Here is a 13224-nt window from a genome sequence, read left to right as displayed (position 1 = left end):
TTTATCCTTTTTTTCTCTCTAAAATTAAACCCATAAGCTAGAGCTAGCAACCAGGAAAAGTGCACATTTACACTCATGCTAAGTCAGGTTAACTAGTGTCACTTTGATTGACAGGGAGGATTCCTTCCCATCCAGAAAACAGTGACAAAGTAGGAAGCATCAGTAAAATCCATTTCTGCCATCTTTTAATTACATCTTCTCTTCCACCACCTCAAAGCCATTCATTTATACTAATTTCGGTGACTTGTACAAAAGTTAAAATTCTATGTTTAGGGTTCTGTGAAAACAAATACTTTCAATACAGCTGACTTTAAATATCGACCTGATCCGTTATTGTTGCTTAACTGCAGCATTGAGCAGTATTTCCTAAGCAGTTACTGAAGATAAATGTATGAATTTGCGAGCCTGGTCTTCAGCCATAGTCGTATGACAGCATGCACGTACTCAAGGGTTTATCACCCAGCACCATGAAGTGCTGATTCATGCTTTAACCTCAGAATAAGATCATTATTATCATCCCGAGAACACTATACTGTATAAACCCTGCATATTCTCTGCAGCCTTTGAAAAAAGCCCTGAAATCCAGGCATGCGTTCTGTGACTCTTTGGTACCGTACCTGCCGGGACGATGACTCTCCTCTCGTTTGTGGTCATGTTCGGTGGTGGGGCACTCTTCTCATCCATGTAGCCTCCGTAACCCATCTGTGACGTGTCTGAGCTGCTTACCAGCTTATTGCATTTCCCCACGCTGCAGTCCACTGGGGATTCTCTGGAATATGACATTACTTGATTAGAGAAGGATATTTTCGTAAGTTAAGTTACTTAAGTGCTTACTGGATATAAATTACCACTACAGGGCAATTAATTCTTGTTGCAGTTTCTTTGCGTTTGCAAAATCATTATTATGCTTAATCTTGTTTTAATCAACGGTGCCAATAAATGTATTGTATGAATGACTGTGACAGTACCTGGTTCCGTTGAGGTGGTCGTATTCACGTTTCACGCTAATGCGGGCGGGTTGATTGATCCACTCCTGCTGAGGCGGGATGGGATTGATCTTATGTTGCTGTCCGTAATCCTGTGTGCTGGATGCTGTCATGTCTGTTTTAGGAAGCGGGGCGGCAGCAGCGTAGGGAGGCTCGAACAGAGACTGGTCTTCACTCACCACTGATAGCGCCTCCTGGAGGCAGAAAGCCGTAGGTGAATCACGAATTGCATTTAATCGTTTCATGAAAATAGTTAAACATACATCAAACACACAGATGCCTTTTGTTGCTGCAGGATGTAGAAGAATAATTTCAATATTCCTGAGCGAGATGATTACTTATGAGCGAGTTAATAATTTCTCCAGAATGTTTCAACACTTTTATTAAGTAACATTTGGAACATGCTCAGTTACAGATTTTGCAGAATGCTTAGATGAAAGCGGGATTTAAAAAACTGGGAAAGCAACATCGGTTACAGAAGGTAATCTTGCCTCTTTGTCCTGTTCATGACTGAAACACAAGCAGGTTGTAAAGTCAAAACAGATCCGCAGTAACTAGTCTGAGGTCGCTTCTATGTTTGACCTCGTTGCAGGAGCTCAGCTGGGGTGATGTAGCTTTATTAAAAAAAACAAACCAAGTAGACATGCCTTTACATAGTCTCACAGTGTCTACATGAGAGGGTGCTCATAGTGCTTTTATTCTACCCTTTAACATTATTGCTAATAACCCTTTTTATTCAGTCATACAAGAGTGTTCGTGTTTCATTCACATCTTTCAATGACTCCCCCTCTATTCCCTTGCTTTTTTTTTTCTATTTTCCTTTTTCTAAACTTTGTTCCTGTGTAAGCCAACACAATAGAACAGATTTCCTTTAGCTCCATTCAAACACTTGCCAAGACCTGCACCTGTTAATGCTGCGCCTTGGCACTGTACACATACTTACTCACTGTATGTTATAAGAAAACTAAATGAGGGACTACAAATAATCTATACGTTCCCGATCTTCCAAATAATGATTATGCATGACAGCACGACTCAACCCTCATGACGATGACGTCAATCCAATATTATTTTAAACCTTTGCATGATATATTTGCTTTCAGGCTGCTTTCTTTGGATTTAGTTGAATGCATCCATGCCAGAGTAAAACGACCTAATCCTAATCTAACCAACCCAGAGTCTCCAGGTTAAAACAGCCTGCTGCCATCACTTCAGAGCAGCCTTCTCACATAATCACCCAGTATGTATTCAGAAACCCTCTTTTTTCGCTTTTTCAGCTTCTTGACAGGCGCCATAATTTTGACTGGCAGAGCCAACACAGCATCTGTGGACACTATCAGAGGGACACACAGCAGTGGCGCTGGTAAAGGATAAGTATGACACAGTGAAAGAATGCCACGATGGTGCCAGATAAGGACCATTCTGACTGCTGTGCACTACTTACGCTGAGACATATCAGACTGCACCATATAATTCATGATTGGCAGTCAGGCTTTCCTAAGATTACAGAGGGGTTTTAAAAATAGGAAAATCTAATTCCACACACACACATAGACACTACACATGCACAATGTACTGTTGGCAAAAGGCAGCATTCCTACATTTATACAGACGGGTGATCTCAGCAAGGCTGGGGCATGGAACCAAGGCTTTTATTACAACGGGGTTAAAACGCTCACAAAAGTGGTATTTTCTCCAGACCATAAATTAGCTATGCCTACATAGCCCGATTCATCCACGCAGAACCGCAGGCCTGTGCTTCAGAATCTGACTGCCGGGAGCACCCACAGCATTTCTTTTCACAACTGGAGGCTCAGACAGGAAGAAAGGCCAGGTTCGAATTTTCACCCAAGACTGACAGTCTGGGTAATTCCTGTGTCGAAGGAGAGCTTAAGTGTGGGGTATGTCTGGACTTAGCCAGATGCATCATGACATTATGCTGGGATGGGCTAGTTCCCATTCTGAGCTATGCAAGGTGGTGATACAGAGTTCGTTCCAGTCCTTTGTTTAAGGAGGAAAAGGAAACCTGACAGGAAACCAGATTGTGTAGAACAGGAAACCCCCAGTGGTAGAGACACCCCCCCCCCCCTTATGGTGGGTAATGCTGTATGGGCCTACACTCATCTCACTCATCTTCTATACCACTTTATCCTGTATTCAGGGTTGTGGGGACCTGGAGCCTATTCCAGGAGACTTAGCGCCAATTTATCGCAGGGCACACACACATACACACACTCATTCACACACTACGGGCATTTTGGAAACACCAATTAGCCTAACCTGCATGTCTTTGTACTGTGGGAGGAAACCGGTGTACCCGGAGGAAACCCACCAAGCACAGGAAGAAGATGCAAACCCCATACATACAGAGACGGGAATCGAGCCCGGCCGGGAATCGAACCCGTACAATGGAGGTGCAAGACGACAGTGCTAACCACTACACGAGCATGCCTATGGGCCTACAATTAATACTTAATTAAAAATGGTGCTCTAGTTATGCGGCAAATATGGTAAAGATATATTTAAGTTTAATTACTTAAATGTTATTAACAATGACAACAACAACAACAACAACAACAATAATAATAGGCTAATAATAATTTTGTCAATTTTTATATTAGAAAATCTAGACATAAACCTTCCTCCATGTCACATGAAAATTTACAACTCGAGACAAAATATTAAAGATAAAATCTCAGGATATTCAAAGACCCTTCAAACACACACTCACCACACCCAGAAAACACTAATATGACCACAAAGGTGGGAAATCAGACAACACACATAGAAAGACTTCCCTAAATGTATTCCCTTTTTAATTGAAAACTGAATATGGTTAAATCCAGTTAATTAACACTGTTTTCGTTTTATTCAGCAGGGCTTTGTTTTGAAATAACCTGAATAATAATAATAATAATAATAATAATAATAATAATAATAAACTTATCTTAATAGCTTATCGTGAATAACATGTAAGAAATCATTCGATTATTTGAGTGCATTTAGTGAATACAAGAAATGTTAGAACAGCGTCAGTGGTTGTTGTTTTTTCTTTTCTTTTCTTTTCTCACCTTCTCTTCGGCTTACTGTCACCAATGAAGGTGTCTATGTATTAACTTTTTTTTAATTATAAAAAACAACAACACGGTCAAGAAAGAAAGCAGTCTTGAGTTTCTCCAATTAATAGCCTACCAATATCAATTAAAACCATCTGTTGCGCTGCTGTACTGGGTGGCCTGGTTGTTTGAGGAGCCCGGGCTCTGCGCCACATATGGAACCTCCGTTATATGATTTATAGAAAACACTAGCGGCGCAATTCCACAAAACCTCCACGCAACCTCATCAGCCAATTAAACACCACTGCATAATGCGAGTCCAAGATGTATCAGGATAATAATGTATTCTTTTAAACAAGCAAACAAACAAATAAAAAGCAGTCATCCAGAATGCGACTTATTCCTTAATCCCAGGCGCGCGTCTGTGTACACTTTCTTTTTGCGTGTGCTTGTGGATTCCATCTGAAAGTCGCGTATCGTCCTCTTTCCTTCTCGAACAACGTTTTGGCGAAAAGGAAAAGGAAACCCGGAGGAAGAAAAAAAAAAAAAACCCGTAGGAAATCTGGCCGCCTGCGATCGGACGCGGTTTTACGCAGAAGTTTTGGCGAGCCGAAAGAAGAGCGCGCAGTCCGGCGCAGTCCGCGTACACGAACCCGACCCATCCTCCGGCCTTACCTTAATAGTTCCGTCCATTTTGTGGAAAGACCGGTCGAACCCGACGATATCCCGCACATGACACGCGCCTGAACGACTTCCAAGCCCCGGTACGCGGCAGAGACACTTCAACCCGATGGGGTTATGCTTTTCCCCCCTCTACATTTGGGAAATGAAGTCACTCTCGCGCTCGAGAAGGGAAGCCGTGTGCGTGTGTGTGTGTGAGTGTGCGCGCGCGCGTGTGAGTGTGTGTCATTGCTAGCCCTGCCTTCATCGTAGCCCCGAAAAGCAGGATATTTGTCCCGAGGAGATAAGACGCGAAGACAATAGAGTTTCTTTCCTCTGCAAAAAAAAGAGATGTTTTTGGCTGGGAAATATTTACAGGATGGACGCCAGCTCTTTCTTTATTCGTCTGACGCATTTTAAGCAACACACTAGTCTCAGTGGGAAAAAAAATGTGTTATTGCAATAACACCAAACCTTACATACATATATATACCCTACGGAACGGTGTGCTTTAGGAGAAGCCCTGGAGAGTTAAAAAGAAAAATCTTCCCATCCAAAAAGGTTCTTTGATGCACAGAACTCATTATGCCAACTCGATATACCAGCAATCCACACTGCATGCGATTCTAGAATCAGTCTGATCCTTCACTATTTTTCTCTGCGCAGATATCCACCTCCTTTGCCCCCCAAAAAAGATTTTTTTGTTTTTAAGTGACTACCTGCGCCCGCGCAGCAACGCTCGCTTCCCTCAATGCACAGAGTATAGGGCACCGTATATCCCGGAGATGTCCAGAGATGTTTAGAGGTTTTTTTTTTTTAGAGAAATCCTGAAAGCAGCAGTGGCGGCGCGCGGTGCTCGGACCCGACACCGCTGCGGTCTGCGCTGCACGTGCGCGCGGAGGCGACTGCAAATGCAACTGCAACTGCGTATTTCCACACGTCCTGCAGACGCATACGCACACGCATACGCATGATGACTGACAGGCTACCAGGTTTATTTCCCTTTCTGACACGGTTATAGTGTTTGCAGCATATGGTTTAAATATTGTAGTCTACAGTTTTTTTTTTTTTTTTTTAGTCACCTCATTTTAGAGGTTAAAGGCAACAGCTAAATAAAATTAAAAGTGAATAATTCAATATGTTCTCAAATCAATGTTATAATGCTTATATTCCTTTCAAAGCACCCCCTCAGACGCACGTACACGTGCATTCTCTTTTTTTCTTGTGCTTTCTTTTCATCAATTACACCAATTTATTACCAATCAGATTTAAGACACAGTCGCAGATCGTGACCAGACCCCGAACCTCCAGAATCCGCCGCCCCCAAGCACACACACACACACACACACACACACACCTCAAACCCCCAACCAACCACCGTGCCCGAGGGAGCAAGCCTGAGTCTGAGTTGAATGGCCTGTCTGCTCACGACTTGGGGGTCTGCGGGGGAAAGAGAGAGCTCCCCTAGAGACCAGCACATCTGGATCCTGCTAGGGGTCAAGGCTTCCCCCTGCCTTGGGGCCTGTGCAGCTCGCCCTAATTAAGGGAGACACCTTGTTTAACCATTTAGAGTCAAGGCGCCTACAATGGTCTCAGTGAACAAAACAGCACTGTTTTTAGTTTTCTTCAGATAATCCACCCTTCTTCCCCCTTTTATCCAGACCCATCTCTTTTTGGCAAATGTCAGTTTCAGTTGGGGTACAGCCAGTAAAACCTATAACCCCCCCCCCCCCACCCCCAAGTCATTTCACTTTGATTGTGATAGATAGTACATAATTGTGATAGATTTTGGTAGTCAGGATAAAGACTGTCACTTATCAGAGTATCAGATAAATGACACATGCATCTGTGCAGTGTTCAGTGACCTTTTAATTAAAACAAAATTATATCTGAGCTTACAAACAAGGTTCTGCCAGATGGTCTTTAATAAAAGAACACCAAAGTATACTAGGAATGTCCCACTATTCACTTTCAGAAAACAAAGAAAGAAAAAAAATGGGAACTACCTTTACTTTTCCGGTATGTTTTTTTTTTCCTCCACATGGAAATATAAAAATAATGTAATTTTAAAAAAGATATAAGGTATATAAATGTATAAACTGTATTTACCCAAAACTTTAAAAGTTCACTTTGTGCACCAAGAAGCAAAAGGTATACTTTTGATGAAACCAAATGAACAACATGGAAATGTACAGTTTGGTAACTTTTTTTTCCTATAAGTGAAAATGTAATTTATTAAAACAAAGATACCTTAAGCAACCACTCACTCACCGGTTACAGAAAAAAAGTATATATACAGTTTAGATTGTACTTTACATGCAAAAAGCTAATTTACATATAAATATCACTGCATGAACAACAATGCAATCTATTTTATGTGGGAATGAACACGAAACATAATCCTCCACTGAGGTGAAAAATAAAAAATAAAACTGTGGATGTTGTATTATTTCACCTTTGTTTAAAATACTTAGTGAGTGACTCAATTTAGGACTTTAAATTTAGATGGTTGGATTTCAAGCATAATCACATTTATGTAGTTCAGTCATAAATCCTGATCTTTGTAGGGCATGGCTCCCAGCATGCCACTTGCCGAGCGGTAACAAACATGTCTTGTGGGCCAGTAAACAGATGCATGACCAGTTACATAGCAAGGAGCAAAACATCTGGCACAGAGTCCCAGCCTGACAGCCAGTCATTCCCTTCAACCACAAACTGTGGGGAGAACTGGGATGTGCTACACCATTGGAAAAGCACTGAAGTGGGAAGGATTCTTCGATCGGGGGTGACGTTTGGAAATGGTTACTGCTAGATACCCACAAGCACTGAGCACACAACCTTGAGTGACACAGCATGAGCATAAACATCTGTATAACAAACTATCTGCTTTCCTTTAAAGCCTACACCAATTATATAATCGTATAAATACATTTGCTTTATGTTCTTCTTAATCAATTAATTTATCAATTACATATGCCAGTGCATGTCTACACTCTACAAGTGTAATAAATACTGGAATTTTCTATTCTGATTATTAAAAAGTTTTGATTAATCTCCTCTTACAGCAGCTTTGACATCAGTTCCATTTGTTACTCAAAACACAGGTTTATATATTAACACTCATTCTACAGCAACAAAATGGCAGATCCTCCACACATAAAATTTATTTGAAAAATGACAAACATGCTAATATTTAACAGATAAAGGTATATTTTATTAGTTTAATAATGTCACCGTGCATGGAAGTGTTTGTACATTTATGGAAGGAGTCTCCAGTTTTGGTATTTTTTAACAATTTTCCAACAATTCTCCAGAACAAAGAACTTTCCATTTTCTAAGTGACAAGCTGGAAAAGGAAGGACTGTTTATAGCTGCTATAATATAATGATAACAGTAACTAACTTGTCTCCCAGACATTCCAAAACATTATCTGTGACGATAAATAGATAAAACTTATGACATTCTGTTTATTAATAAAGAAAATAAAATTGTTCCCAAATCACTGTAGTATTAGAGAGATTGATTATTTTCTTATAATAGCACATCCCCAGGTGTTTTTTCCTTACCTATTTATTTAGGGTAATTACAAACTGTGTTTCTACTGCCTTACTCTTTCTGCAGAGAGAGAGAGAGAGACCCTGAATTAAGGTTTTTGTGACAAACGTTTTAACTATATTATCTTAACCGTGTCGCTGCCCCTGAAGATCGTGTTTCTCAGATTGTTCATTAGGCTTCAAACTTCCAGTCTCACGCAAAGATAGAGAGAGGGAAAGAGAGAGAGAGAGAGAGAGAGAGAGAGAGAGAGAGAGTTCAGACTGCTGCACATAAGCGCAAACTGTCTGGCCCGCTTGCTCGGGGCTATAATTAATTTGAGATTTATTTTTATTGGAAAGCTCGAGTCTCGCCTGGCCTTAACCAAACAAAACCGCAGCTACGCAGTGGCTTCGGTCGAATGGAGACGAATATTTCTCTAACACTGCTCTTCAACCGCGCCTGGGCCACATTCGCCTCGGTGCAGGCCTGCTGTACTCACTTATAGCTCAGGCTTCAGCAGTGTAATGCACCAGGAAAGCACTCTGAGTTTACCAAAAACAGCATTTTTAAGGGTGATATGCAAACTTCAACAAAATGTTGCATTTCTATAGTGCTCTAAAACAAATCGGTTAATTTTTATTTAAGTTGGGTCTGCAAATGTCAATAAATTATGAAAGTTTAACAAATATATATTTTTTTTATTATAATATTGTTTTGGGAGGGAGGCCAGGGCGGGGGGAAGGGGGGGTGTTAATAAGAATCTCTCTAATTAAATAATTCAGTGTAAAATATTTTGGTCAAATTATCCAGTCCAGTTTTTATCCCTTTTAATTTATTATGTACATTTTTTTTTTTTTTTTTTTTACTAAGAATGGAGATGTGCCAAATGGATTAGACGTGATTACCTTCTGTTTATTTCACTCAACTGCTTTTAAGTGCATAAACTGTCTCTATGCATCTATATTCACAGCTCGGTTCTGCTTCAAAAGATCTGATCTAATGGCACCCGATTAGCTAATGTTTATCCAGGCCCTTCCTTCATTGCTATTTTGTTATTAAGTCCGAATGGGGGAAAGCTGGATTAAGAAAGTAAAAATTTTCCTCCAACATTTCAATTTCTCAAACAAATAGCAGACTGTTCGTGGCCTTTTGCACACTGTGAAACGGAGCAACACAAACGCGGCGTCTGCATGAAAAGATCCCTTATGCAAAGGGGGCAATAAGTCTCCGTACCATAACAAGTGGGCCCTGGAAAGTATGCTGATTGTAAAGATATAATGAATGACTTTGCCAGGCCTGATATTTCATTTTCATGGCGCACGTGAGCGCCCAGAGCTTTTTTGATATATGAGGCTTATTGCATAGTGTAGTGCTACTTCTGTCATAAATACAGCTTTTAAAATGGAACTGCGCCTTTTTGAACCTAAGGGAATGAGCAACAATGACAGGAACCTTTCAGGAATGCATTGACCAAATACTCATGTTATTAGCTATAGGCTACAGGCTATACAATGGCTTTACTCAACAAAAAAACCAGATCTTCGTGAAGTGTAAACAGTGGCGCTTCCAAAAAGAACCTGCTACATTTCTGATCTAAACATCAGGCCAAGTTCATCTTTGCACTTGCTTTCTACATACAGAGCTGTCATTTCATCAACGTTTCAAGCTTTTGCAATGTGACAGCCAGATGTGTTCCATTGCTAATGCTTGCATCTTCAGAAGAACAGGAAAGTGAAAACCCACAGTCTGTCAAATGAAATAACATTACATGAAATGACCTAAGAATAGGTCAGACCTCTTTCTCTTTTAGTCAATGCAATCACAAACCTTCCTTTGGTGTCAAGAAAGAAGAGATGTGCTGCACTAGAACACTGGTGTACAGGTGGAGCTGATATTTTTTTGGATAGAGTCCAAGGCTTTAATTAGGCTCTGTGACTACAATGATGTCTTACCTTGACGTATGACGAAGTGTCAGGGACAGTCTGAAACATTGTCATTGGACAAAGGGCCAAAAATGGGTGACTCCCCTCTTCACAGCCCCTGTGGAAATAATAATAATAATAATAATAATAATAATAATAATAATAATAACGTGCTAATAGCATTTTGTTGAAATGTAGGCAATACATTAGAGTATGTAATTAAGAACCCTACACGTATCTAGTCATATATTGTATGTAGTGTACTTAATTACATAGAATACAAAGATAGAGCATATAACATCACAACTCTTTCTTAATCATTAACATTTAGAATATGTGGGACGTGAGTCACATGACACTAATAATAATAATAATAATAATTATTATTATTATTATTATTATTATTATTATTATTTCCCTTTTTGCCATACATTTAACAGAATCTGACTTGCACACATTGAATGCTTCTAGACTTAACTATGTATTCGTTTATTTCTTCTCCACTTAAATCATTCTGCCTATCTCCTCATTGAGGGGCTTAAAATGAAATGTTTTTTTCCTGTTCTTTTCTGGCAATAAAATGCACAAAAACTTCTGTGCTTCTTGTGCTCTTTTCTGTTCACAATTGAAAAAGTCACTTAAATATTTTATTTTAAGAAAGTGGGCTCATATTTGAGCAAATTATTATTATTTTTATTATTATTATTATTATTATTATTATTATTATTATTTATTAGTATTAATCAGAACTCCAGTCATGATATATACTTTCTCATTTCAATGAAAAAGTCAGATGGCAAAAAAGAGAGGCCCTGCCTTCCATGGCCTTCCTCCTGCACATGCTGAAACACTTTTCTCTCTAATAAGTGCAGCTTACAAAGTCCCGGGTGAAAGGGCAGCTCAGGGCCGGTGGCTTCTGCGTTCCGTTCAGTGCGCAATTACAGCCACTATAGTGCTATTAAAGCAACTGCATCAGTACAAGAGCACAACACAAACAACAGGAAACTGTCCTCACAATGACACTGTCTGAACTTTATTTTAAAGGATATGCTATACATCAACAACACAAGCAGCAACCGCTAGACGTTACACGCAGGACGAGTTGGATGCATTAAGTAGCAGGGTTTAGTTAAGAGATTGAGGGGAGTGTTTCTAATGGGAATGATGACTGTGAAAGCAAGTACGTATGTGGAAATAATGTGGAGAAATTAAAGACTCGTGCAAACCCTTCTAAATATAGCCTAGCCCTAAGTTCTGAAGAAGGGAGTTCAGAACAATAAATAAATAAATAAATAAATAAATAAATAAAGGAAGTCTATTTGTTTAACAGTGGGAAAGTGAACAAAACAAATAAACAAACAAACAAACATAAACTATTTAGTTAGTTAACTTCCATGAAAAAGCAAAAACAGTTAAACAACATGCAAATGAACAAACAAACATGTAAAAGAAAAAAATGGATAGATAGATAGATAGATAGATAAATAGATAGATAGATAGATAGATAGATAGATAGATAAAACATGAAAACTTAATCGTGAAGTAGAAATACAGTAAACAAAACAAACAAAAAAGACTTTTTGTTAGTTTATGAAAAAAGCAAACAAACAAATATGCAAAAAATAGATAGATAGATAGATAGATAGATAGATAGATAGATAGATAGAATCAAACAAAACATTAAAACTTAATCAAAGGTAAAAAACAAGAAAGAAACAAATAAAAACACATTTTTTAGATAGTTAAACAAAATAGCAAGCAAACAAATAAACATGTGATAGATAGATAGATAGATAGATAATTATCTTCTTTTGCAATGACAAACTCTAACATCTTATTTTTCACGAAATGACGCCTCAATGTGAGGAGAAAAGTTTTTCTGACAGAGGTAAATAGGGCAGTGTTTAAGAAGATCTTAAGGTTTCACTACAACCGAGTCACTGAGAAATTATTTTAAACAAACAAACAAACAAAAACAATAAGGTGACGGGACTCTGATAGCTACCTCAGCGCGCGCCCCTCTGTACCTGTGTGCAGGATAACCCGAAAGCCTTCTAATGCTCTCTCTCTCTCTCTCTCTCTCTCTTTTTCTCGGTTTATTCCTGCACAGGACCTCGGGCTCGACTCATAAACTCTCCCAAATGCGTTTCTCTCATTCCTAAACGAGCAGTGAATTCCGCATCTGCAGCCAATTACGCTACTCGAGACTCGGCACGACTGTTACACTGTTACTCCAGCGATTTTCTCCTTCTCTGCACAAGCTGCGAGTCTCATAGCGTAACACACACACACACACACACACTCCTGATCTTCTCCTCGCGCCTCCGTCAGCGCATCCACGTGCGCAATTTATAAACGCATTGCATCCGATATGAACTTATATTCAGTCGTTTTTCAGTTCTAGGACTCCACACTGTCTCCCCGTCTGTGTCAATCAACAATGCACTACATGACGCGTTTGTCTCTCTACTCACCGTTAAGTCTGATGACTCGCTTTAATTATCCTCCAAACGGAAAATAATTAGTCCTTTCTGCGCGAGCGCCGTTGCCATTGATGACAGTAGTTACATGTGATGAGGCGCGTGAACAGAAGCGCGCGTATGAATGGAGAGGCTCGTGCGCGCTGCTGACCAATCAGGGCCGAGGAGAGGGGCACGCGCGCACCCCTCGAGCCGCAGACCGCTGAACCGTGAAAAAGGGAAGGGAGTTCGGAGTGCGATTGGAACAGCACCATAAAAACTTTATTTTTAGGATCAGACTCAAGTTTAGTGAAGTTTGAATTTTAATTTCAATTATTATAACTCCATGCTTGGCGTAATAACAGTACAGTACAAAATGTGCTTTTCTACATGCATCTTCATACACCTACCTAAAACATATTGTGTACCTCAAAAGCATTTCAAAACACCACACTTTCCCTGGTCAAAGAAACTTGAATCCCCAGATGATTAGGTAAAGTATAGTCTGGTACCTTTATTTCCATGAAAAAAAAGTGATTTTTATTTAATTTTTTTTTTATTCAGATGCCCTATTACCTGTCTTAAGTGGTTAATGAACTCTATTGCT

At 39.6% G+C, this 13224-nt stretch overlaps 1 protein-coding gene across 4 annotated transcripts in view; it reads right to left on the bottom strand.

Annotated features, from left to right (window-relative positions):
- Positions 1–12746, bottom strand: part of fli1 (Fli-1 proto-oncogene, ETS transcription factor) — a 30013-nt gene extending 17267 nt beyond the window's left edge. For 2 of the 4 annotated variants that reach the window (XM_053500087.1, XM_053500089.1), the window contains exons 1-4: positions 12633–12746; positions 10189–10276; positions 969–1180; positions 618–769 (exon numbers count right to left, since the gene is read on the bottom strand). In XM_053500087.1, the coding sequence (XP_053356062.1) occupies positions 618–769; positions 969–1180; positions 10189–10233 (409 nt within the window). In that variant the 5' untranslated portion in view covers positions 10234–10276; positions 12633–12746. Of the gene's footprint in view, positions 1–617; positions 770–968; positions 1181–4717; positions 4919–5421; positions 5610–10188; positions 10277–12632 lie in introns of those variants that run through there. The other 2 variants (XM_053500090.1, XM_053500088.1) reach the window with 2 other exon arrangements.
- Positions 12747–13224: the final 478 nt, after the last annotated feature.

Source organism: Clarias gariepinus, chromosome 7 (genome assembly GCF_024256425.1).
Source record: "Clarias gariepinus isolate MV-2021 ecotype Netherlands chromosome 7, CGAR_prim_01v2, whole genome shotgun sequence".
Lineage (NCBI taxonomy): Eukaryota > Metazoa > Chordata > Actinopteri > Siluriformes > Clariidae > Clarias > Clarias gariepinus.
The sequence above is the reverse complement of the archived record's forward strand: the minus strand, read 5'-3'. Positions and strand labels throughout refer to the sequence as shown.